Source organism: Pleuronectes platessa, chromosome 6, assembly GCF_947347685.1.
Source record: "Pleuronectes platessa chromosome 6, fPlePla1.1, whole genome shotgun sequence".
In the NCBI taxonomy this organism is placed as follows: Eukaryota; Metazoa; Chordata; class Actinopteri; order Pleuronectiformes; family Pleuronectidae; genus Pleuronectes; species Pleuronectes platessa.
Genome location: NC_070631.1, coordinates 20,797,421 through 20,823,552, shown reverse-complemented (window position 1 = coordinate 20,823,552; position 26,132 = coordinate 20,797,421). Strand labels below are relative to the sequence as shown.

Here is a 26,132-nt window from a genome sequence, read left to right as displayed (position 1 = left end):
AGCATATTTTAAAACTGTTTATGTTTATAGAATAGTCAAGATTGATATTTCAAAGGAGATTGAGGGCTACATTTCTTACATGGATGAATATTGCTTTTCAAAACTATGTCACCCCTAAATTGGTTTAATTTAATATGATAATATTGAAAAACATAATTGCGAACAATTCAGGCAGCTGATTTGCAGAAATGTTGAATGAATTGACGTCACTGCTAACACACTGGGCCTCGCTACACTTTGGCTCTCAGTGAGATTATTTTCATGGTGTCTGAAACATGAATGGTATATTGATGCTCATAAGTGGCATAAAAGACCATGACTCCGCTGAAGTCATTCAGTCATGATGTGAATGAAGTTTTCAAACATCACTTCAGAACCTTTGTGACTTTTGAGACAGTGTATGGGATGTTGGCTTGGTGTTCATCACTGACTACTGTAAGAGGACAAGTTCCATATTTGGTCACAACAGCAGTATTGAGAACTCATTTACATAAATCTCATCATGATTTTCAAAAAATATTGCCACTTGGCTACAGGACAATATTCTTAATATACCATTTAATTAAATTGGAGTTGTACAGTTATATAAAAATGACCACTTAATTATAAATAGTCAACTTCCTGAATCAATGGTCAATTGGACCATGTATATCCAAAATACAACAACCTTGTGTTTTAATGGCGACTCATAAAAATGTGATGCCCCGCCACGCTCACACCGTGTGAAGAAAACTCAAAAATAGAGGTTGTTTTTATCTCCATCTTGTTAAGATGACACTGACCAAATTTTAAGTTGACAAAATCCAAAATGGCTGACTCCCTGTTGCGTTAATTAAATTGGTGCCTCTGATTTCTTTTTTCATTCGGTCATAATACACGTGTGTACCGAATTTTGTGAAGATTGGTTAAACCAGATGGAATGGCTGCATGTTAGGGGGCGCTGTTGAGCCATTTAGTAATTCCCATTTTCAAATTACTCCAGAATAGGTACATTTTCATCAGGCCTGACGCGCCCGGGTAGTTTGATTTTTTTTGAGCACTCTTCGGTGCTCGGGTCCTTAGAACAACAAAATTTGTTAGATTTTCTTTCATGCAATTACATTTAACAGCAGCCAGTGGTGAACTTCCTGATAGTAAAGAAACAAGACAATTTTCCAGATCAAGATTTTTCTCAATGTAAATCACCATTGGCTGCACACCATTTTAACATTAAATGGTCTATTCATAGTATCTCTGCATTCTTTCTTTTATCAAATACATCTTTGTCTAATTTTGGTGAAAAGAGTTGTGATTGTTTCCTGGCACTGGGACAGAGTGTACATCTGGGAGAAGATCACATGAAAGTCACTTCTTTTCTCATCTGATGAGTTAAAGAGAGGAGCACTGTACAGTATGTTATACCGAACACACAGCTCTGCTTTATTTCCCCACTACACTGACCCATATTTCACTGACAGCATTTTCAAAAGACTGATTTATTATCTGGCAGTCATGAGACACCCTGATATTTATCTGGAAAGGCAAATTTAACTTGGCTTCATTATGAGTGGGAGTTCTTGTGGTGCCAGCAGTGATTTATGTGAGGAGATTGATTTGGGCTCAGCATAGTTAAAAGGGAACCGCTTTCATGTGGACCAAACATGTGTGAGACTTTAATGGCAACTAAAGCAGGGTAGATCTATTTGTAGTTTACAGCCAAACTGTAGGCAGAAACTTTATTAGTGTCCCGAGGGTGCAATAGGAAGTTGTCAACAAAATAAACTGCTGCAGTAAGCTGGCACCGGAGCGGCACCATCACAGACACGGTGCGAGACATGAGGTGGATGTACTGTGTCCCATTGTAATTAAAACGGATTTCACAGGATTAGCATGCTCACATTGTCAGATGTGCAGATTAGCATGTTAACAATTCCAGCTTCCTAGAAGACGTATTAGACAACAGGTGTCCAATGGGAAGTAAATCAAGTTGCAGGTTTATGTGCTGCTCCTAAAGCATTAAGCTGTTATTAAGGGACTGTTGTATATTTCCTCATTCTTTAAAATATGACTTTTAAATAAACTATATTTGAAACCTAATCATTCTGATTCAAACGCAGAGAGGTGTTGTCGCGGCTTTTTAACTGTGTTCAGTGTTTTCTTTTTGAGCATTTTTGTTTAAGACTTGTAGGACATAGATGTGTGTGTGCATGCTGAGTGCTCAGGGTATGCGTGTGTACCATATGTTTTACAAGCGGATGTTTGCAATGCAGTTTGTTAATCTGCTCTTCAACTCACAAACAACACACGTGCACTTTCTAAGGAATCTCTCAGTCTAATCCTTCCTTTGCTTATCAAGATACACTGCTACACCTTACCTCAACAGTTTGTGTTCAAAGTTTATCATACCCGTCGCTACAACTTTCCGGCAGGGTTTTCCAGTGCTTTCTCTATAAGAAAAAAGAAGTGACTGGAATTTCTGCAAAAACTTTTTTCTACTGGGGGAAGTGGAATTGGAAAATATGTAGATTTCACTCTTGTTTCCACTCCCACCACAAAACTGCTGTCTTTATAAATGTATTTTGAAAAGGGATTCGTCGTTTGCAAGATGTGCACTAAAGCAAGGTTGGTGCAGATGACAAGTCAATGTATTAAGTTATTTTCTGTCTGTCCAAGAAGACTTAGTCCGGATTTGTGTTTTCACAGTTGTCAAGTTTCCACTAGGCCTTTAAGTAAAGGGTAAACAGGGCAGATATTTGAAACCACAGCTGTTGTACTTGAGCTAAAAAACTATGATCAGTCGTACCTACACCGGTATCATTCCATAAATCCCTGTCACCTTTCTCGTGAAAAATACAATTTTCTAGATAATTTCTTGATCCTTTTGGTTCCTGCAAAGGTTAATCTGTGTATCCCACTGAGTTTGATTCAGAGATTCAGGCTAACCCTTGGCTGACTGTTGACCTGGCTGTTGTGTCAGTTGGTGTAGGCCTCTTGTCTTGATCCTGTCTGGGAGCAGAGGTAACATGGTCATGTAGGATTAGAAATCTTAATCCCTTGAAAGAGCTGTTTTGTTTTTCAGACTAGCTTCACTACCAAACAACAAAACAAACCCCAAGGTCATGTATTTTTTATGTGAATTTGGGAAATCTGTCAGTTTACATCCACTATACTCATGACAAATTTTGAGTCAAGTTTTAAGAATAGTTGTCTTTTGCTGTAGTAGTTATCCTGTCAAAGAGCATTCTCTGGTATGGTTTCAATTCTTCAATGCTGAATTAAATATTATTTTGGTATCAGAAAATTGTTATAGCTGTTCACGGTATCTCCCTGGACCATAAATCAGGACGTCTGTTAAAAAGTTGTCTTGATCACAATTGTACCATATACATATCCTGAATTCCTTGGAAAGCTCTAAAAACACTGATACACTATAGCAGTGCAGACTAATGTACGCTCAAACCTTTTGTACTGTTTCTACATGTGCAGTGTTTCCATCTTATATAGATATAGACAGAAATACATTCAAAGACATGCATGCTCTTTGACTTGCCCTGAGGTAGCCTGCTTTCTGATTCTCTGCTGTCAAGGGATTAGTCTCAAAGCTCTGTGCTCTGTTCTCAGAACAGACCTGTCCAAGGTCAGTCTCACACAGGAGACTTCCTGTTAGTTGACTCAAAGAGCCAAGCGTACAACTGTTTTCCACCGTAGCACCCAGGAACCTGAGAAAACTGGCCAGTGAAGAAGGATGAAGGTAGCTGATGCTACAGCGTTAACCGGGTGTTAGAGAGACAAGGAGGCAGCAAAGCCAGAGGACTACGGCTCCTACGAGGCTCGTTTTCTTCGTCTATATGATTTTGTCTTCATCCAAAAAAGGAAGCTGGGGTTTGATTTCTTCCAAAAAGTATGGGAATAGGCAGCTCCTTTGCACCAAGATCTGATCAAATCTTTACCATAAGGTAAGTCACATTGTAGGAAATGACTCTATGATTGCACTTCACTTGAGGAAGAAAGACCACAGAATAGACATCATTCAAAAACGAATAAGGGGTCAACTTTGGAGTCAGGAGATCTATCAGTATTATACTTTGATATGAGACTGGAAGTCAAAGGATTTGGTTTTCGTGACATTCAGCAGGTGGTTGATTATGCTAATTGTGCTAGTAACAAATCTTTTTGTTAGGCGATCGCAGCAGACATTAATAGTAATTCACCTTGATACATGAACGGGTTGGCTCTAAGCATGCTCAAGTGTCATCACATGTGTGTTGTTTAGGAAGGTTCTACCTTATCTATTCAATTTCGTTCTGCCCATCTGTAAACAGAACTTTTGTAAATCTGGCTTTTGAATTTAGTCAGACAACAGCATTTTGTTGATTTGGTTTATGGATCAAATTCATGTTCAATTTTACCCTGTGTTCATTGGTCAGAAAGAATGTGTTTCCTTGATCTGTATCTGATTAGGGTTAAATGCTTTATTGTCAATCTGTTATTTTGCCTACAACTTTTTTTATACCACAATAATTGGTATTCTAACTGTGCGTATTTGTGTGTTCACATCAGGTTTTCTAAGACATAAAATGTTTTGTTACGGTTGTTATATGCATACTTCATCAATGTAGGACTGTCACAACATCATAATATTGATGATGATAATAATAAATCAAAATATTATATTTATATTGCACTTTCATAAATAGCTACTACAAAGTGCTTCACAAAGAGTACAAATAAAAACAAGACAAATAATAAAAAACATTTTGAATTAAGGACAACAAATGAAACAACTCAGCATCATTTAAACTCATAATCATAAAAAAATAATAATATGAATATTAATGATAATACTAATAATGGACAATTATCAGTTTTGAAACATGAGTTATTGATATTGTGTTAATAAAAAACACATGATAACATTTTGTAAATCTATCCACTGCCCTTTATCATATTGGGTAAATTTGTTACGATAGTATTGCTCTGACCATCAGCATCTGTCTGCACAACCCCACTTGGTATTAGTAATTTATATTAGTAGTTTTGGAATAATTTGAGTGTCATGAATTTGCTAAATTACATAAAACATACTTAAAACAATGTTAAACCTTCAATTGACCAATTCCATTATTTTAGTTTTTGAAACCTAGATATCACTACATTGTTGTAAATTATTTTGGCCAAGATAATCGTTGAGTGAAAATCTGAAAGTGCAACAGCCTCAAATCAAAGTGTCATGTCTTAATTTTTTCTCAGATGGTGTGTAGTCAGTTATTACAGCTGAATGTCCATGCTCTTTAAATCACAGGGTAAGCTTGGCACCGAGGCAGAACCTCCCACGGATCATCCTCAAAGGAATCTTCCAGGGGGTTAAAGTCGTTCGAGGACCTGACTGGGACTGGGGCAACCAAGACGGTGAGTGGTGTGTGTGTGTGTATGTTGGGAGGGGGGCAGGCACTGCCATTGCCAACTCAAAAGCCCCCCCTACCTTCCTGAGTATGGACCTGTGCCTCTTCAAAGTGTTCCACTATCCATAACCCATACTAACACTGTAACCTCACGTCTCATTAACCCATGAAATGTTCAATTAGTATGTGTCTGCATGCACTTATATTGCCAGTGACTTATTTGAGTCGGTTCCACAGATGTGCCCGTGTTTCCTTGTTTTTCTTTGTTCAGACCTGTTAAGTTGGACAAACCTAGAACCCCCTTCATTTAGTCACTATTGTCTGCGGTGCAAGTATAAGAAGGCAGAGACTGGAGATTATTTCTTGCCTTGAATTATGTTTTCGTCTGCATTTTTTTATCATGTGATAAGCTGTGAGTCTGCAGTGTTTTGAAAAAATTGTCGCATATCAGATACAAACAGCCCACACATGGTGATGTTGGAAATTGTTTAAATAAAAAACAATCTTCCACATCAGTGGACTAAATTTAAACCCTTGAATGTTCCCTTTAGGGATAGTGAGAATGTTAATATGTCTTAATGATTCCTGGTCTGGGGTCATGGTTTTCTCTGATATAGAATAGTAATGCTCCCTTTTCTGGGCTGGAGCGAATGAGTCAAAATGTCCCTTCAGTGTCTTTGAAAATCCACGCCCCGGGGTTCGGTCAAGTCACTCATCAGGCTCAATGGCGTTTGCGATAAGTGCAGTCGCTCTGGGCGCTCTGAGGATTCTCACAAACCCCCATCCCATTATGTATTTTTACGGGTCACTGGATTAGTTGGTGTGGTTACTGAGGCAGCTTGAGGACTTCAGTGACTTCAGGGTTCTTCTCATTGAAACCTGATGTATGGATCTCAAACCATCCTTTGAAGCAGCATGGACACTAATAATGTGGCTTGGAACAATGTAATTGTTTAATGGTGATTCTGCTTCTGATTTTTCTTTTTGATGTTTTTGTATTTTTGATGTTAGAAGGGTAGCTGTGTTGTAGGTAAAATGAGTGATGAGTGACTGAGGCATATTTCTCTGTGTCATCTCATTTGTCTCACATGTCTCTGTCTTCCATTCTTACCTGATGTTTAGATATTGTTTGTGTCATTGCTTGTTGAAATGTTCTCACAAACATAACAAAATCCCCTTTATCTTTCTCTAACCATGTTTTTCCATAACGAGCTGATATGTTATTGGTTCTTGCATATTTATCTGTGTGCATTTATGTGTTTAGGCGGGGAGGGTAAGGTTGGGAAGGTAGTGGATATTCGTGGCTGGGATACAGAGTCTGGTCGCAGCGTGGCCAGTGTCACCTGGTCTAACGGCACCACCAATGTCTACCGAATGGGCCACAAGGGCAAGGTAGACCTGAAATACGTGTCTGACGGCCAAGGAGGCTTCTTTTACAAAGACCACCTACCAAAGCTCGGTAAGTCTATTCTTTTAAATTTTATTCTATTCAATTTTATTCAATTTTAATTAAGTTTGCACTGCTGACATTTTTTAAATCACTGCAATGTCCTGAGACAACAGCCCGACAAATACTAGTTTTAAACTCAGACGATTGTCGCTCTTAGTTTTGAAAAGCCCCCATGAGTGGGGGTCTGAGTTTGATGCTGACACTTGTCCATCCAGGAGAGCACGCAGAGCTGCAGCGCCAGGAGAGTGCTGATGGCCACTCCTTCCAGCAGGGAGACAAGGTCAAGTGTCTCTTGGAGGTGGACATCCTGCGACAGATGCAGGAGGGCCACGGAGGTTGGAACCCCAAAATGGCAGAGGTACTAAACTGTTTCCTTCAAGACCCCAAGACAAATAACACAATTCAGACAAACCAATTGACAGCGTCACATAAGTCCCAGTACAAAGTGTACAGTGGCTTCAGAAAGTATGCACACCCCTTCACTTTCGTCAAACTTGATTGTAGATTTCCTTTTAAATGGATTAATCTGCCATTTCTTCCCACCTATCTAAACTCAGGGGCTCATCAAGACACAGTGAAATTGTGTTTTTAGATATAAAAATAAAAGTGCTAATTGCATGTATTCAGACTCTTAATTCATTAATTTGTTTGCCTTTCTAACCTGCATTCAATCAATTCAGTTTGCCACAGTTAGATCCCAGTGAAGTTTGAGACAGCTCTCAAGGACTAGACTGGTACTCAGTACAGTTCCCTTAAGTTCGATCTAGCTGCTCTAAATTTCACATACTCATATACTTTAATGTTGAAAAATGCACCATTTGGCAATGTTAAACTGATTTAAAAAAAAAAAGAAAAACTCAACCTGACCTCTGATCGGACGCACACCAACATTTTGTTGGTTCTTCCCTGACCCATACCACATCCTTCAACCAAGTTTTGTGGAAATCTGTTTTGTTGTTTTTGTGTGATCTTGCTTACAATCATACAAACCAACCAACAATACAAACCAACAGGGGTAAAAACATAACCTCCTTGGTGGATATAATACATAAAACGAACCCTAATGCAAGTGACCACAATTTGTATCATTTAAACCTGTTAAATTCAAACCTGTTATACCTGTTTTTTCCAACAACTTAGTAAACTGAGTGCATGCATGTCTTTTTTTAGCTTTAGGAAAACATGACCTCACACATGGCTTTTGAACCTGGTATATAGAATATCTGTATTATATAAGTAGCTCAGTTTGATGTTGGCCTGCAGTGGAGTGAACAGAAACAGAACATCCAACTCTCAAATCACAGCTGCTAAAGGGAACATTAAGGTCACAGACATGCAGAGAGGGACACCCGGGGTGAAACCGTCTATTTGTGTTTGCAGTACATTTGTCGGATCGGGACTGTCCACAGAATCACTGACCGAGGAGATGTCAGAGTCCAGTACAGCAACAACATCCGCTGGACTTTCCATCCCGGGGCCCTGACCAAGGTACAGATTTGTTTCTACTAGAGGATAGAGACAGAGTTCAGTTACCCAATCTGTACATCTTTAGTTGATTTGAATAGCTCCTCACCTTTGTCATTGTGTCAATAGTTTGTCCATCTGTCTTTCTCCCAGGTGAACACGTTTGGAGTCGGTGAACAAGTCCGAGTGTTGGAGGACATGGAGAGTGTGAAGAGACTGCAGGCTGGCCACGGAGAGTGGACAGACAGCATGGCTCCTGTACGCTCATTTCGCCTGATAACTCCAGCATTTGAACACAGCATGACTGATTCGACAATACTTCAGATTAGAGACGAATCATTACAATTTCACATTAAGATAGACCCAGCACACTGGTGATTGAAAAACAGTTATACAAATAATTGCAGTTTTGCTGAAGGAATAATGCACCATTACAGGTTTTGATATTCAAAAATGTATTTGCAAGCAATAACGAACCATACATAAAAAGATTTAGTATTTTATTCCTGAAAGTTTAGTGTATTAACTCAGAAATTAACAGAAGACATTAATTGCTTTATTTAGGATTTGGTTATTTTCGAGGATTTCAATGATATTTCAAGATTTTGTAACCAATACTTACTTTTACAAAACAATGACTTCTGCCTACCTCTATATCCAGGTGTCCTCAGGTCAATTGTTGTCAACAACTTGCTAAGATAAGCATCCTATTTCACCAACCATTGACTCTACACCTGGTTGTCAAGTTCAGATTTGTTACCTTGATTACAATCTGGTTATTTGCCTAAAATTGAAGAGGTGTAGAAAGAAGTAGTTTCTGCTTGATTAGTTTTTCCATTTTTTTTTTTTTTCTTGGTCCCTGTCTCACCCGCCCCTGCCCCATCCACCTCACTTACTGTTTTTTGTCCTAGGTGCTTGGCCAGGTCGGGAAGGTGTTGAAAGTATATGCTGATGGTGACCTTCGGGTGGCATTCGGAACTCAGACATGGACGTTCAATCCAGCATGCCTCTCAGCCCAGCCTGTGGAGGTGGACGCCAACCTCATGACGGCCGAGAACCCCAACGAATCTGGAAGTAAGACCTCTGCCGGGACGAGGGAGCTCATCTGTAACACTCCAGCTTCGTCTTTACCCTCTGCGTGCATTCACTCATCTTCCCCTGCCTTCATCTCTACTCTTCCTTCATCTAATGCATGCTTTCACAAACAGGCTGCTGCTGTGTCTTTTTTCAGGGACCTGTGGACAGGGTGTCCATTTATTGAAATGTTCTTCTCTGTGGCATGTCATGATCCTGCATGTTGACAGCGAGATGCTTTGGCCGCACAGCAGACATTTGTCCGCATGTCAGAACTTCTTAGCGGTCTCTTAATCATGACTAAACCTTTCCTGTGCATGTGTTCACCTCAGCAGATGGGAGCTTGTCAACAGAGTGATGTGTGTGCATGTGTGTGGTCCAATTGCACTGCATGGGGGGGACATTTTGACTCATTCCTGTGGTTTTTGCATTTGGCTCAGCCTTGAACGATTAACCAGTTTGCATTTGTTGTGGTGTTTTCGCCGCTTCAAGTCTTTGTGACAACATTTCTAATCATGTTGTTCCAATTAGACTGATTAAGTTAGTTAATCACTTTTTCACTCTTCTCTCTCCCCTTTTCTTCTTCTTTTATCCCATCTCCTCTCCATCTGACTACCTCTGTGTGCAGGTACTGTCATCTCAGTGTTGGAGAAGCTGCTGTCTCAGTCTACAGAGCAGGACAATCCCAGCCGCTTGGTCATTGAGGCAGCACATGGCAGTGCCAACAAAGTGAGGGAATTGGTGCAGAAATATCCTGACAAGGTTAGTGCAGCACTCCCTTCTCTTTGCTGCAGTCCACTGCCCGTTCCAAGAGCTCCTTCCACCAGGACCCCAAGACTGGGGGCGGGGAATTTAGGGGGACATAGTAACTTTTTTAACACAGGATATACTGGCTCTATCAGATAATGATGGACTCCCATATAATACGATTTACACACACAAGAGTCAATAGCTTCTCGTTTTTTGGGGTTGTTAATTTATGATATTTACACCTATAAATATGGAAATTAGATGAATTATTTAGTACTGGACATGATGAGGATAACTGTGTCCATTAATAATTTATGAAACTGATTCTCATTATTTCATCGGCTTGTTTAGTCAAGACTGAGGTTGAATAGTAATGATAATAGGAAAATAAGGGAGGGACAAAGTTTGACAGTTATATAAACACATTATATAGAATATTATATGAGATGTATTTCTATTTAAAAATGAGTAAGAAAAGTAATATCTTGTTGCAAAATGAAATCAGAGTAAATTGCACTTGTGTTCTCAACTGCATTTCTGCATCTCCATGTTAATGGTTACACAACATGCTCAGATTATGTATCATGTGTATGACGCTGCTGGCTGTTCATGCTCAGATTATCTCCAGCCGGTCTGTGCTCAGCTCTGTTAGTGTCTGAGCCTCCCTTGTCTGAAATGAATCTTCGACCACGTTTGTGTCTCTGGCAGGTGGATATAAAGAACCAGGGCAAGACTGCACTGCAGGTCGCTGCTCACCAAGGCCACATGGAGGTGGTGAAGGCCCTGCTGCAGGCCAACAGCTCCGTCGAGGTCAAGGATGAAGATGGAGACACGGCATTGCACTACACTGCCTTTGGGTGAGGAGGACACACACACACACACATACACATACTGTATGCTCAGGTTTTTTTATATATTGATTTCAGAATACAAAACTGCAATGGTAACACACAGACACACACTCGCAGTTGTTCAGCAGAGCTCTCCTACCATGTTATGTGATAATCCATTTACACCAGGGACAGCACTTAAGTTTTGCCAAATCAGTCAGCAATATCTCCGCCCCTCCTCACAAGATGAACACATTCTCAGAAACTCAGCATCTGATAAAATCTCTGTGGGAATTTTACTTGTTCAAATTAACTTTGTGATGCCGACGTCTTGCACCATACAAACAACATGTCAGCCTTAGCACGCAACCCCGGGGCTTTGTGTGGGCCTTGGTAGGTTTACAGAACAAACGCGCAAGATTTTTTTATATACTGCTTTAAATTACCTTAATTCAAAACACTGTTTGGACAGGTTGAATCACTCAACGTAAATGAAGAACAATGAGGATTAATCTGTGTGTGTGTGTCTTTTTGTGTAGTAATCAGGCAGAGATCGCTCGGCTGCTGTTGAGCAAGGGGGCAAACGTCAACCTCCTGAACAACTCCATGTGCACGGCGCTCCACATCGCTGTCAACAAGGGTTTCACTGATGTGGTGCGGGTGCTGACTGAACATTCAGCTGACGTCAATCTCCAGGTGAGAGGATTTAGGATGCTTAATGCTTGATGCTTCCTCCATTTAAACGTTTGGATCAGATTTGTTCAGGCATTCTGTTTGCAGGTTGTCCATCCTTATGTAGTATTCATGGATGACCTGATCTGAATTTTGTGTTGAAAGGTCAGTGTCAAAACACCTGTTTTGCCTTGTGAATGTGAATTCACAGAAACAGCTCAAGAGAGTTCTTTCAAATTTGGTACAAGTGTTCACTTGGACACACATTAACTGGTTCGATTTAGGTGGTCAAAGGTCAAGGTCCTGATGGCCTCTTAAAACATGTTTTTTCAATGAAATTTTCGTGGCTCAGTGCTATTGCGGTGTTTGTATTATTCTTTTCTTTTGTTTATCTTATTTAACTATATCAATGTCGTGATAGTGTTGATTAATTCTGCACTGAGGCACTAAGTACAAGTAATAACCAGTCTTTGCTGGTGTACTTTGTAGATGACATCAAACGATTGTCTTTGTAAACATGACCTGATGAAATGTTTGTTCACTTTTGTGTCATGTGTGATAAGTCAGCAAACCTTTGTCCCACTCCTCTCTGGCTCACTGGGACTGAATAGAGAGTGACGTGTAGCCAGAGATTGAGCCTAAACCACTGAGTGTACATCTGGGCAACAATAAACAAGCTTCTGTGCCAGTGTCAGTCATTTATGTGACACATGTCATAAACCACTCATGCATTGCTTTTTTCAAGCAATTGTAAACACACATGAATTTATGGTGTTGACTGTGGCCCTGTTTCACTCACACATCCCTCAGCCTCATTAAGGCAGTTTAGTTTTTCTCTTTTAGGGCATTTTGTCTTACAACCAGGCCCCGAATTCATAACTCTTCTTTTTCTGCTTGAGTTGTGTATCTACTCAGCCAAAAACACGTCGGCACAGAAATTGTTTGTGTGCAGTGTCTATTTAGAGACTAAGCTCATTTGAGTTTACTAATTAGCACCTTTTTGAATTACAGGATATTATTCTGGTGAGGTTAATGATGCTCAAGTCGAGTTAAGTTACTGTAATTCATATAATTGCCGTTATACAAAAATTGTGATCTTTTTTGGGGGGCCATTTTGTTAAGCATTTATTAAGCAAAGGTCTGTAAACCTGCAGCACCAATTTTAATGTGTTAAACAACCTTTCTTTCCCCCTCCCCAATCAGGATTCATATGGGGACACGCCTCTTCACGACGCCATTGCGAAAGATTTCCGCCAAATCATTGAGATCCTGGTTTTGGTGCCCAGCATTGACTTCACTCAGCAGAACCACAGAGGCTTCAACCTCCTGCACCATGCTGCTCTAAAAGGAAACAAACTGTGAGTAGAAATAAAAAACAGAATAAAAAATACCAGCTTTTGAAGCTCAGACAGGCCACACGTAGTAGACGAAGTGAAAATAACTGATCAACAACCAAAGTCAAAACGAATTGACTATCTATTTTTCAAGAAGCTAGCGATGTTTTGTCAAACACTTTAACACAATGGAAGTTCTCTTGGAACTAATATCCAGGACTGGATCTTATGGTATACTTTTGTAAAGGCTTTATCTTTCAGTCTTTGTGGTTGTCACTTGGTATATATACTGTACTATTTTTTATATACTGTCTAACAATAACATTACCATCATATCATCAGTACTATTACCATCATCTGCCACTGCACCTTATCTACCTATTTTATCTTGTGTTTCTGTTTTTATTCTTTCTACCGCAATATTTTATATTTTATATTTTATATTTTATATTTTATTCTATTGTATTGTATTTTATTGTATTCAAATGTACCGGCTGCTATGACGACTTAATTTCCCCTCGGGGATGAATAAAGTAATCTATCTATCTATCTATCTAGAGATTAGCAATGAAACCTAGTAAATAGTCTCATGTCTTTTTCTTAATTATAAGCTCAGTTGTTCTATCGCATGTGCCTGCATCTAATGGGCGCACTGGCACTGATTGCTATGGGCTTGTATGGGAATCTCTCCTGCGTGTTTGAATGAGAACTCAAAGGTCAGCTCTCTGCACTATCAGTACAAATGGGGAGCTCATCTCCCACACAGCTTCTGCGGGTGTCAGCAGGCTGGCGGTCAATATCCGGTAAAAATGCAGCAACCTTTACTTTTGCACCCAACACGTTGACCTGTCCTTCAAATGTTCTCCCAAAATACATTTAGTCCAGCTATTTCTCGGCAATGCCGTTTTGGAATCCTTGAGTGGAAAACAAATTCTTAACAATGTGTAACAAATTGTTACAAGCCCCAAGGTGCTTGAGGCAAAACATCAAGCTTGCCTCCAAGGTTGCACTGTCTTCTGACAGTGTTGATTTTACGCTGATTAACGCTGATCCTCAACGAGGACACTGACCCAGCCTGGCTGAAAAACGCAGTAGATAACTGAACCTTCTCACAATGATAAGGTTTCATTCCCGAAACACGACTGTTATGTCTGGCTCCTATTGAATGTATCAGTGTGTGCCTCTGTGCATTTTTTCACATCAGCTCCCACACACCCTGAATAGCCTGGAAATGTTGTGAGAAAAAACTAAACAGGGAGGGTTACCTTTTTTTTTTTTTTTATTCTCACAGTTTTCATTAGTGCTGTGTCTGTTATAAAATCATGTTATTGATCAATTTAGTGGTGTACAAGTTATATATTTCATACTTTTTCCAATCCCATGACTCGTCATTTTAAACCAGCCTGTTCAGTTTGTCTTAGATATAAAAATGAATCACACAAACACACACGTTAGAAAGCTGTAAAGAATCTGACCTCCTGACTTCTACTTCCAGTGACCTACATGTCCTCATCACTCCTACTGTCAGCAACCCTCCTAGAAATTTATCCCCAAAAATACAATCTCAGGACAGCCTCGTAGATGAGCACATGTGCGAATGTCGGACAGAGAAGGAAATACATTCGGCAGGGAATAACTGTGAGAGAGGAAAAAGGAAGGGAATGGAGGCCGCAGTGGACCGTCATTTATTTAACGTCCAATCTGTTCTGGCTTGTGTCATATGTGCGGTGCTGAGTTTAGGCCACGCTCCCCAGCATTCATTTAGCCTGACATCGGACGCCGAGCCAAAAGTAGAACCTCAGAGGATTTACAGTGTTCAGGACCAGCTTGGTTCAGCAGTTCATTCATATATCATCAAGCCGGCCTCACATTACACTGATACAGTCCAGGTGCAGTGGAGTCGCTGTGTGTTCTCCTAGTTTGTTTTGGCTTTAATACAAACCATAATCTGCAGTTGAATCGATCAAGATTTTAGATTGAGGGTTACTTTAACCTCTGTAGAGCGAATTACAGATTAATAGTATTTTTAAGGGGTTTAGGGATGATTTGTTCCTCTGCCTGTTTTTTTCTTCCTGCGTGGCCTAAATTGATGTTTGCTTTACACTCCTCAGCTTTAAAGGTAGAAAGACCATCCATAAAGTATATATTATATGTCTGACCTCATACTACTCTGGATCTCCTGTCAGCAGCTGTGACCCTCTGTAGTTTTTTCTGACAGAAAGTTGAAACTGTTTTGTTTATTAGACTATTTATTTGTTGTGGGGTAATGGAAAAAAGGGTCTAGAGGCCAAGTTCGCTAACAGTCCTGGGAAAGAAATGAAACGAGGCAAGCGGCCAGATTTTTTCCGGAATTGACAGAAGAAGCAAATAGATGTAGAGGATGGTTAGTCTGTTTACTGTAAGTTTACTTGGCTGGATTTCTCCCTCTTTTCCTGTAATCTCAACTCCTCAATGCAGCTTTGTTTTCTCCTCACTTTCAACAGAAGCACTTTGTCCCCCTATAATTTCTTCTAATTCCACAACATACTAACTATAATTATACACAAAATGAAAATTCTTTATTTTCAATGTTATTGCCATTTATAGAGGCATAGAATTGGTACATTTCTTCAGATTTGATCAGAGTTCTAGCAAATAGTGATGTTAACTCCCAAAATAACCGAATGATGACATCAGTCTCCACAAAAGTCATTAGCTGTCTACCAAAGATGCCCTCTGGCTGTTTTGTGCGAAGCCATGTTTGCAAAAAACTGCCTCAAAACGTCAGCCCAGGTCTGAATATTCATGAACACGCTGGAGTAATGATTATGGAAATAATCCAGAGGAGTGAGGCATTGTGGGTACAGCACAGAGTGTGACAACTGACAAGGCTGTTATCTAATCTGAGCGGCTTCTCCAGAGTAGCCAGGGCGAGCTGCTCTTTAAGTTAATTAATGTGCGTTGGAGACGACTCAGATGCAGGAGCAATATTCCCCCATTTCCACACACACACACACACACACACACACACACACACACACACACACACACACACACACACACACACACACACACACACACACACACTCACACACCAACACTCTGAGTTGCATAGCAAGTACCAATGACCTCCAATATAGTGTCTCCCTTTTAGCCTTCATTCTCAATGAAGGCTATGGTGACCATATGTGAGTACACATGTGAGCCAGCAGTCCAGTCCTCAGTACTGCATCATGCAGTGTGGCTCAGGGGGCATAGTGGTTATCTAGGATATTACTTGGAAGGTTCATGGTTCTAATCCTGACTCCATAGGAGTGTGTTTAAGTGTCTTTGAGCAAGACATTGAAACTGTAACTGCTCCTGAGGCTGATCAGAGTGAATGTGTGTGTGAATGAGTGATTTCAAAACCGTATCATATTATTCATTTGGGTCATAGCAGAGTTTTCATTTTATGGTATAATTTCAAATAACAGGTAGAGGGTACTTAATGGCACAGGTCTTCCTCCAATGCATATAGTTGATAGTTTAATCAATCATGATCATCATAAGTATAACAAACTTAAAATAGAATATATACTCTTGTTTTTTATTTATTTGAAAGAAGCTGTTTTCCTGTTCAGTGATGGAAGTCAAAAAGTGAACCTTAAGTAGAATACCAATAGCATTGTTTATGTGGTGTTCATGCTTTTGCTTCATTTAGATAATTATAGTTTAATTTGTGCAACACCACTGTTTACAAGCAGTTAACCCCAGTAGAGCTAAAACTAAAATAAATCTAATGTTCATAGAAAGTTTAGGTCACCTCACACTGAAGCCTCCATGGTGACGAGGCAGCTTGCTGTGCAGCCTCTGAGGCTGTCGGCTTCAATTTCACACGTCATCAAACAAACTCAGCGACGGAGCAGAGGATAGCTCAACAGTGCAGCAGTCCCTCGCACTGCAGCATCAGCCAGTTGCATAAATCAGAGAAAAGAAAGTTCTCCATAGTCTCACTTTACTGAATGTGGCCTCATGATGCACTGCAACTGACCTTTTCCCCCTTTGGCCAGTTTCACTTTAAAGAGAGCAGGACACAATCTCATTTAAGTAAGAGATTAAGATTAAAATGTCTGATCTAATGTCCGCAGTTGCGTCAGGAATTGAGCTGCGATGCGTTGACGTGGTGTTCATTACTCTATAGCAGTCTGGTTGAATACTGAAAATAATGGCAAGCTACGAAGATGGCAGTGATATGTTATTATTTAGAGTTTAAAGCAACAATTTACATGGAGCTCTTAGAGGACACTAGAGGAGTGCAACAGAAAGGGGCTTCATCTTGTCCCCACGGACAGTCGTTCATCAGGAGGTCAGGTCAGGTGACTATATTTAGTGACAACTGTCTGCCTCTTGTGTCTCAGTGTTTACTTGTTGGATCCACTTGTTACTAGTTCGGCAACAGCTGCATCTCTGTCCAAGTTCATGTCGAGTACGCTGTGACACAGGATAAGCTTCGTATTCTGAGATGTTTATGTTGCGTTCCTGTTGTACTATCTGAACTTGTGTGGTTGCAGTCACTGTCCCCTTGTCTGATTAGGATTGTTTGGAATAATACCAGACTGATAGGTGCAGAATTAACCTCCTTCATGAAAGCTTATCACGTTCAATACAGTTGAATTGTAACCTTCAGCAGCTTTTTTTGAGATTGTGAAAAGCACCGGGGCAACTGTTAAAGATATAACTGTTGCTAATTAGAGCCATGAGTCATGAGGGCTGTTTTGCAAACTGGCTAATTGAGTCTTGTGTTGTTTGACCCGACGGCAGGGCCACCGAGAAGATCCTCGCCAGAGCACGGCAGCTGGTGGACGTTAAGAAGGAAGATGGCTTCTCCGCACTGCATCTGGCCGCCCTCAACAACCACAGAGATGTTGCTGAGATCCTCGTCAAGGAGGTGAGCCGAGGACAGAAGCAAAACAGATTCCTTTAAAGCTCATATGTCCAGACATCTTTTCTTCAGTGCTTTTTTCATATACAATTTCTGGCACATGTTTTAAGTAGGGAATTTCAATATCTCTTATTCCATACCACCTCTTCCACAGGGACGCTGCGACATCAACATCCGCAACAACCGAAACCAGACGCCACTGCAGCTGGCAGTGACACAGGGTCACACCGAGCTGGTGCAGCTTCTGGTGGCCGAGGGGGCGGACGTCAACATGGAGGACGAGGACGGCGACACGGCCATGCACGTTGCCCTCCTCCGCCCACAGCTGGCCAACGTTATGCTCAGCCCCACTGTAGGAACCAGCAGCACAGAGGAGAGCAGTGAGGGTTGTTCCTCCACGTCGCTCTACTGCAGGGTGAGAACCGACAGGATGGCTGGGAAGTAGCATATTGTTGACCTGTTGTTTAAACATATTTTTCTGTTTTTAAAGAATTGATATTTACTTTAAGGGGAGCAATTTATTAAATCAACTATAGCTGGAACATTCTATCATTCATATTACTTTCAATAACTATCACTATTATTATTTTTTCCGGATTGTTAACAGCCCTTATTCTGTATTCACTTAAATTACACAACTCATAATGGGAAAGAGTCATTAGTTGCCTATAACTCATTAATGCTGGGACTTAAAAATGACATAACAAATCTTTAAAAAGATCCCACAGGAAGAAAAAGTGACATCCTAACTGACTAGTCATCGGGTAAATAAAGACGGTTACTAAAGGAAGAGAACAAAATAACATTCAAAGAAGAGTCAAGATAGAATATATAGATGCCTAAGATCGGTAAATTAAGACTGAAGCTGGGAGGAGGGAATAATACCGTCTTAAGGAGGTAAATACAGCTTAAGAGTCAGGTAAATAAGCAAATAAAGCACGAGGAGGGACCGTTGAACAGAACCTGAGGGAATGAGTGTCAGTGTTATTTGCTTATCCTCTTGGGGGTTTAATCTAGGATAAAGGAGCTAGTTGCCAGGTACACGATGGACTGAATGGAGTGAGTCAGGTGGGCAGACTTAAAGAGATGGTTAATTTAAGAGTATTGTGTAAACAGGATAACGGAGAGGGCTTAATTTAGGAGAACGTAATCAGATAAGAGTGCACGGCGGTGGTATGTAAGCAAGAAGCAACTTGTTGTTTCTTGGGGGAACAAGAGAAAAGAATCAAAAAGCTAAGTAACCAAATGGATTAAATTATTTCACTGTATTGATTAATATTATTATTATATTGTATTATTATATATTGCCCCTCTTTTCCTCCCTGAGATGTTAGTATTGTTCTTGTTTTTGTCAGTTTTTGCGTCTGTTGTGTGATGGAAACCTAATCATCACGAACACTCAGGGTGAATCCTCAACATCCTGCGGTATTCTCTGTAGATTCTACTGAGAATGTCTGGCAAGAAAACCTCCAGATATTGTCCAGAGCCTCTCACATTACCTCTGGATAATTGAGGAGATTATTCAGAGCTCACTCCATGTTTGAAAACATCTTTACTGTGACTATATTGATATGGCAAAGATGGCCCTAAAGTCAAGATATATGATAAAAGTAAACTGAGCACAGTGTAAACACACATTGTGCCATTTTTCATCAAAGGACGTCGTGATCTAAGAAAAAGATCAATTAATCCCGGGATTTTAAAAGAAGACGTGTGCTATGATTTATTCCCACAGGCACAGACATATCTGATTGAGTCCTCTGGATTCCATCTAGTCTTTGTTGGTGTTTTACTGCTACAACCTATGGCAATTCTAATGTTTATTATTACAAGTGAGGATAAAGTTATTCATGTTGATGATGCGCATGAAGAGCTTTAATGAAACTGAAGCTGCATGTGACTCTTCACTGGAGTTTGGTAACATTACACTGAAATTATTTATCATATTTCCCACCTCGAGACAGAGCAATGAGCTGTCAACACATCAGGGACACATCGTCATCTTATAGAGCAAATAACACAAAGCAGCATTATAATACCATTCATTTGAAGTCATATAAGTAAGTTTGAGATCTGTTCAGCTTTTCTGAAAGAAGCATCTGCGAGGCTGGTAGTGTGCACTAGGTTTATACGAGTCTCGCCTGCTGCTGGGAGCGGTGAGACTGAATCCAAACAGCAAAAGTTGGGGACTGTAAAACCAAAACTAGACTGAGAGATGTTCCGTAGATCTGATAATCCTCTGTGGATTCATGCTCTCATTATTACATGCAGTCATCTAACCGGTTGTTAATATAAGTATATCGATTAGAGCAGCTGTTAACACCCTCTAAGGGAATTGTACATAATGTGTTCACATTGTAACTGTGTCCACACAATTTTAATAAATAAACCTCCTTCATGCTGTTGAGAGACATATGCTCTCGTTTGGTTTTCATCATTAATAGACCTTGACTCTCCGATCTGTGCTGCACTTTAAATACTGTTATTACTCAGTTAGTGTTAATATCATTGCACTGATGAAGAATGTCCTTTCTAGTCTACATGACCGCAAACACTGCAGCTCCACTCAACGTCCTGGGAACCTGCCAAACACGTCCACAACCCATCCACACACACATCCACCCACCCACACACACACATCCACCCACCCACACACACGCACATCCACTCACACACCCACACACACCCACACATCCACCCACACACACAGCCTTGAAGGTGGTCAGACTTTAGTGCTCAGAGCTGTTTTGACCACTGTCAGCAGATGAGATTTTATCAGTGATGATTCGATTTGGGATCGGCATTAGCTGGATTGCACTGGTTTTATTTCAGTGACCGCTTTGTTGTTTACATGGTTGTTGACACAGTTTTCAAGTCAGCATTTGCATGAGTGCTTGGTCTTATTGAGCGTGTGTTTTGACTCAAACGCCTTCTTCTGTTTATTCTCTTTCGTTCTTTCTTCCCTTCCTCGTTGTGTCTATCCACAGCTGAACGCTTCAGGTCTTCTGGGGAGTACGGAGCTGAGCGTCGGGTCAGCTTTGGCCTGTTTTCTAGCACAGGAAGGGTCTGACATCAACTATGCCAACCACAAGGGCAAGAGTCCTCTGGATCTTGTGGCTGACAGCACAATGCTGCAGCTCATCAAGAGCTTCTCAGAGAAGCACAGGTAGTTGTCAGATTCTTTATACATATTTTGTCATATACAGTATATTCCATTGACAATGTAATGTGTCAAAAATGTTGCTGGGTTTTATGCGTTGTTACAGTGAGTGTTGTGTTGTCTATCAGGTTGCAGCGTCTGCAGGCCATCACATCTGGACAGGGCTTGAGCAGTGCGAGCCTGCGGAGGGTCCACACTACGCCCAACACCATGACCAACCTGGTTCTTCCCACGCCACCTGGGCCCAGCGAATGCCTCATCTGCTCCGAGCTGGCTCTGCTGGTTCTCTTCTGCCCCTGCCAGCACAGCGTTGCCTGTGAAGGTGTGTGATTGAGAAATATGGATCTGTACAAACTAATTTTTATCATATTGACCTGCTTAAGAGTTCATGTGTGTGTCTTCGCTGACCTGGTCCTTTCCAAACAGAATGCGCCCATCGAATGAAGAAATGCATCAAATGCCAAGTCACAATCACGAAGAAAATTAGACAAGGTAAGACTGAGCATTTTTATGTTGGAATGTAACTGCATGTACTGTCCTACATGTTTAACTGTTTCCCTCCAACCAGGTTTAACTTTTGCATGCAGTCCTGTAATTGTTACTGATCCAATGTTCATTCGTGAGATTTTCTTGAGTGATTTAAAGTCACCATTATTGTGTTTATGACCTCTGCCAAGGAGTTTAAGTTTTGATCTTCATTTATTTGGATGATTTCTCCATTCGCTTAATTGATTTCAATGAAATTTTGTGGAGGGCGGGGACATTGCCCAGGGAAGAAACTATTAAATTTAGGCACAGATCCAAATAATTGGACGGATCCAGAGATGTTATTCTTTAGTGTTTTCCAAATAGTTCAATCCATAGTGGTAGCAGATTTAACAGCTTCTGAGTGATTGAGGTAGAACTGTATTGATGCCACAACGGCATATAATGAATAGGAAAAGCTTTGCTGATATGGGGAGATAGGGTATTAAGCTCGACGGACATATACTTTAAGATGGCCCTTGCTGTTTGACACAATGTGAACATCGCAGAGAGGACTTTCAGGGCAGTGATCACTGGTCCTGATCAGGTATCAGTGAGACACAGCTTAGGATGGTAGATTAAAGCACCTTTATTTCAACAGCAAGAAACTAATGACATTTTTTTACTATAGTTTCCATAGTACCCAGCCATATATGACCCAGTAGCTCAGTGAAAGAGCAGGGTGGTTTCATCAGAAAGCAGTAATTTACAGTTATTGTCTAAGTCTGTAAATCCAGTTCTTAAATGACATTTACATTACAATCCTTTACAAACACAGACCAAACAGAGGTAGACTGCAGTCCTGGAAATGAGAACTCAGAGCAGCACAACCTGCTGGAGCAGCTGCAGTCCCGCTACCGGCAGATGGAGGAGCGGATCACCTGCCCCATCTGTATTGACAACCAGATCAAGCTGGTCTTCCAGTGCGGACACGCCTCCTGCATCGACTGCAGCGCTGCGCTCAAGACCTGCCCCATCTGCCGGCAAACCATACGCGAGCGGATCCAGTTGTTCGTCTGAACTCCTCTGTAGCTCTTCCACGACCCAAAGAGGATGTCGTTAGGGGATTGGAAAGAAGTATGGGTGGGGGTTGGGGGTGGGAGGGGGCAGCTGTTACCGCTTGAAGACCCAGCGCCCTGTATCTGCCTGTCGCACCCTCCTGCTCATGCCCACCACACGTAATCAAATGCGCACTCTGCCCATGATGCTTTACTATATGACGCTGTGTTACATCTTCCACCGTTTGTTACATTCTCTGTAGTTTCCCTCCTGAGGAGCACGGGCAGGAACACGTCGATCACTTTAACTTTATTTTTTGCCGTCAGTACTTATCATCCGTCGAGCTCAACAGGAAGCAGACAATGCGAAGCTGGGAGAAAAAGGCCCTCAGCATCTTCTTTACCACCACCTGTAATCTGTCCTATCTTTGCTGCTTTAAGTGGATGTCTGTTACCCATCATCCTCTCTGGCTGTCTGGCCCCTTCTGTTTACAAAGCTGCACAGAATCAGCCCCGTGTCCGCGCCCCCTCGGCCTGTCCTGTGAATTTGTTTGCTCTCATTTGTATCAATCGCTTAATAATCAGTGTTAGTCTCTGCAGAGGGAGTTGGTATAACTAAAGGCTCTCTTTATAGTCCCCAACCACTCGCCTGTATGCAAGGGGAAATACACACTATATATGCATGAGTATATGCATATTGTAAAGCTGAAAATGACTGTGTCGTCATGGGTGATTTGTCGTCGTTGTTTTTATTTCTCTCTGGTTACATTTGTGGTTTTTAATGTACCGATAAGTGCAGGTTTTTATTTATGTGTGACAGGTGGTTTTACTTGGTAATGTCCTTTTCTCAGTTGGTGTTTGCTTGGCAAAAATATTATTGTTTCTACTGAAATTCACCCCAAGCCTATGTCCTCTACTCAGGGTATCAAATTATTGAAAGCACTTGTGATATCCATGAAAGGTTAAAAAAAAAAACTCCAACACACACACACACACAAACAGTTTGTCAGATCATTTTAGTGGAGGGTCACTGAAGGAAAAGGTCATTGAAAACGAACCATATAGGTGATGGAAAAAAACCTTTTTATAAACCCATAACTATTGTTTTCTCTCATTAGTGAATTGAATGTTTGCAGATGAGTTTCTGCAACAGAACTGCATTCTACTTCAAAACAATACAAAATAAATTTCCTTAAAACATCCCAGAAGCACCACTCAGCTCTAACTCTGTTTAATTTTGGACAGAAAGAATTGTGTTAGTTTGACCACAGTCTGTCCGTCTGTCCGTCTGTCAGTCAGTCATCTGACTGATGTTGAGTCCCATGTGAGCACCAAGTTCACACTTTCAAGGAGGGCACTCAAATTTCTGTTATTTATCCACCAGACGTATTGTAAGATAGAGAATCAGAAGGGCAAAAACATGACCCTGTTGTGTTGCATCTGTGGTTCCTTGTTCTTAGTCGAGTCAATTCAGTATAAACCCTGGTCCCTTCCTTTCTCCTCTGGAGTAATGGATTGTACATCATCTTCATCCTTTCTGTCTTGGTGTGTTTTCTTGAAGGGCTTATGCATATGAGAAAAAAATGTGTATGTTAATCATTTATTTAATTTTAATTTTCTATAATGAACTCCAGCAGACAGGAGTTTTTGTATTTTCTTTTTGGTCTTTGTTAGATCCCAAATTTTGGGAGAGCCAATGTTAAAGATGTACATTTGAATGTCGAGGGGGAAAAAATGTATCCTGTCTCACTCTGCCTTTTTATGTGTAAAAGAAAGGGTTAAGGAGAAGGAGTCATGTGTTTACCACAAGGTTTATTTTGAGGAAAGAACTTTTACATCAGTGCCAAATAGCATGAGGATGTGCATGGGCATGTACGCCCGAATTTATCTTAAAAAAAAACCCTGCTGAGCTCAAGCGAGGGTTCTGTAATTCCAGCAGTGTGAAGTAAACTAAAAGCAAACTTTAAACGTCAATGTTTCGTTACAAAACTCTGCACACCTGGTTACAGTACTGACATTTAAGGCTGAGCTAATGGCGTTAGCTGTTGTGCTCCCAACATCCTCATGCTCTCTATGACAGGTGACCCTACGCTCACTTCCAAAATATGATCAGTCCCATATTGTTTGCAGCTTTTTACAAGTATATATATATATATCTATATATCTATATCTATATATATAGATATATTTATGTTTTGTGAGACATCAATCGAGCAACGAGTTTCTTACAGAACTGGCACCATTTTAAGGATCTGTCCAGTGGTGTTCTAAGATGATGGATTCACAGGCAAAAGGCAATAATGTTTTAGAAAAAGACGTTTGAGTTCTTTTTTTCCCTTCCCCTTAAAGAGGCTGCTGCAACGGCGGGAAACAATTTATGTATAAACACACGATAAAAGCAGCAAACGTTACTATTGGTGTTTGTACAGTTCAGCTCTTGGAGTTCTGATGTTGGCCTTACTGTCCATTCCTCCTCTGTTGGTGTTTTTTCAGTTGTATTCTGTACAAAAATATTTTGCAATAAATATGGAACTGTTTTCTAAGGACCTGGTGTCGAGTTTGTAATTGTAATTTTGAAGCTATTTTGAAATGATCTTAAATGTTGTCCCACTGCAGACGAGTCACGTGAAATAAAAAAGCTTTGACTCATGAATTGCTTCATCCCACTTTAACCCCTGTGTTACTCTGCTGACCCACCTGAAAACATCATATTCATATCATACATTTGATTCTCCACAAACTTCAGTGGTGTCTCTTTACTTTGATGACAGCTGAATATCTAAATAAATGATTGACATTCACATTATTAACAGTGGTTTATATTCCTTTCTTTGACATTCATTATTAACATGATGTCCCAAACATTTGGTGATAATATTTTAGTGGTGTTAAAATTTAGGACGCTGCACCTTAAAGATGTCTGATAAAATGTATTCAAACTTTCTATAATGACATTTTGGGAGAAATAAATGAATATGCTGATGTGACGATTTGGGGATTTTCTTTGTAATTTACAGTGTAAATTATAATCCTAACATTTCTTGACCTGTTTGGGAGTCACTTCCTCCTCGTGCGTTTCTCCACAGTGCAGGTAAACAGCAGGCGAGCAGGTTGTGATTTCACTAACCCATTTAGACAGGCACGTATCTGTGCAGCAGTCTCCTGCTGCTGCGTGCCACTTCTCAGTCCTAATTGTCTTAGGGCTCAGATGTCTTTGGCATATGACTCAGCGCTTTAGCAGTGACGTCCTGTCTGAGGACAGGAGGAGAGCTCTGAACACTGGGAACAAGTACAGAGCCACTGTGCCCTAACACCAATGTGCTGTTTATATACATATATATATAGTGACCTGTATTAATAGGTTGTTCTGATACACAGCACATGTATGAAATTGTGTAAGCACATTATTTATTGAACTTTTTTTTAATTCAGCAAAGAACGTGTATTTCTTTATCTTACATATACTTGTGTTTATCCATCAGAGTGACACAGTATCTTTTCATGACCAATGTACTGGCCAGAATAGATCCATGATGTAATTGTAGGTGTGATTGACAGCGAAATAAATCAATGCAAACACCCTGACATTCATTT

At 40.5% G+C, this 26,132-nt stretch overlaps 1 protein-coding gene across 3 annotated transcripts in view; it reads left to right on the top strand.

Moving 5' to 3' along the window:
• mib2 (MIB E3 ubiquitin protein ligase 2) overlaps positions 1-25,084 on the top strand; it is a 39,907-nt gene extending 14,823 nt beyond the window's left edge. For all 3 annotated transcript variants that reach the window (XM_053425860.1, XM_053425859.1, XM_053425861.1), the window contains exons 4-19: positions 5,282-5,388; positions 6,646-6,840; positions 7,047-7,189; positions 8,212-8,319; positions 8,449-8,553; positions 9,207-9,369; positions 9,998-10,131; positions 10,828-10,976; positions 11,489-11,645; positions 12,825-12,979; positions 17,735-17,861; positions 18,010-18,270; positions 20,843-21,021; positions 21,144-21,337; positions 21,442-21,507; positions 22,319-25,084. In XM_053425860.1, coding sequence (XP_053281835.1) covers positions 5,282-5,388; positions 6,646-6,840; positions 7,047-7,189; positions 8,212-8,319; positions 8,449-8,553; positions 9,207-9,369; positions 9,998-10,131; positions 10,828-10,976; positions 11,489-11,645; positions 12,825-12,979; positions 17,735-17,861; positions 18,010-18,270; positions 20,843-21,021; positions 21,144-21,337; positions 21,442-21,507; positions 22,319-22,560 — 2,485 coding nt within the window. In that variant the 3' untranslated portion in view covers positions 22,561-25,084. The remainder of the gene's footprint in view (positions 1-5,281; positions 5,389-6,645; positions 6,841-7,046; positions 7,190-8,211; positions 8,320-8,448; positions 8,554-9,206; positions 9,370-9,997; positions 10,132-10,827; positions 10,977-11,488; positions 11,646-12,824; positions 12,980-17,734; positions 17,862-18,009; positions 18,271-20,842; positions 21,022-21,143; positions 21,338-21,441; positions 21,508-22,318) is intronic.
• The last annotated feature ends 1,048 nt before the right edge of the window (positions 25,085-26,132 follow it).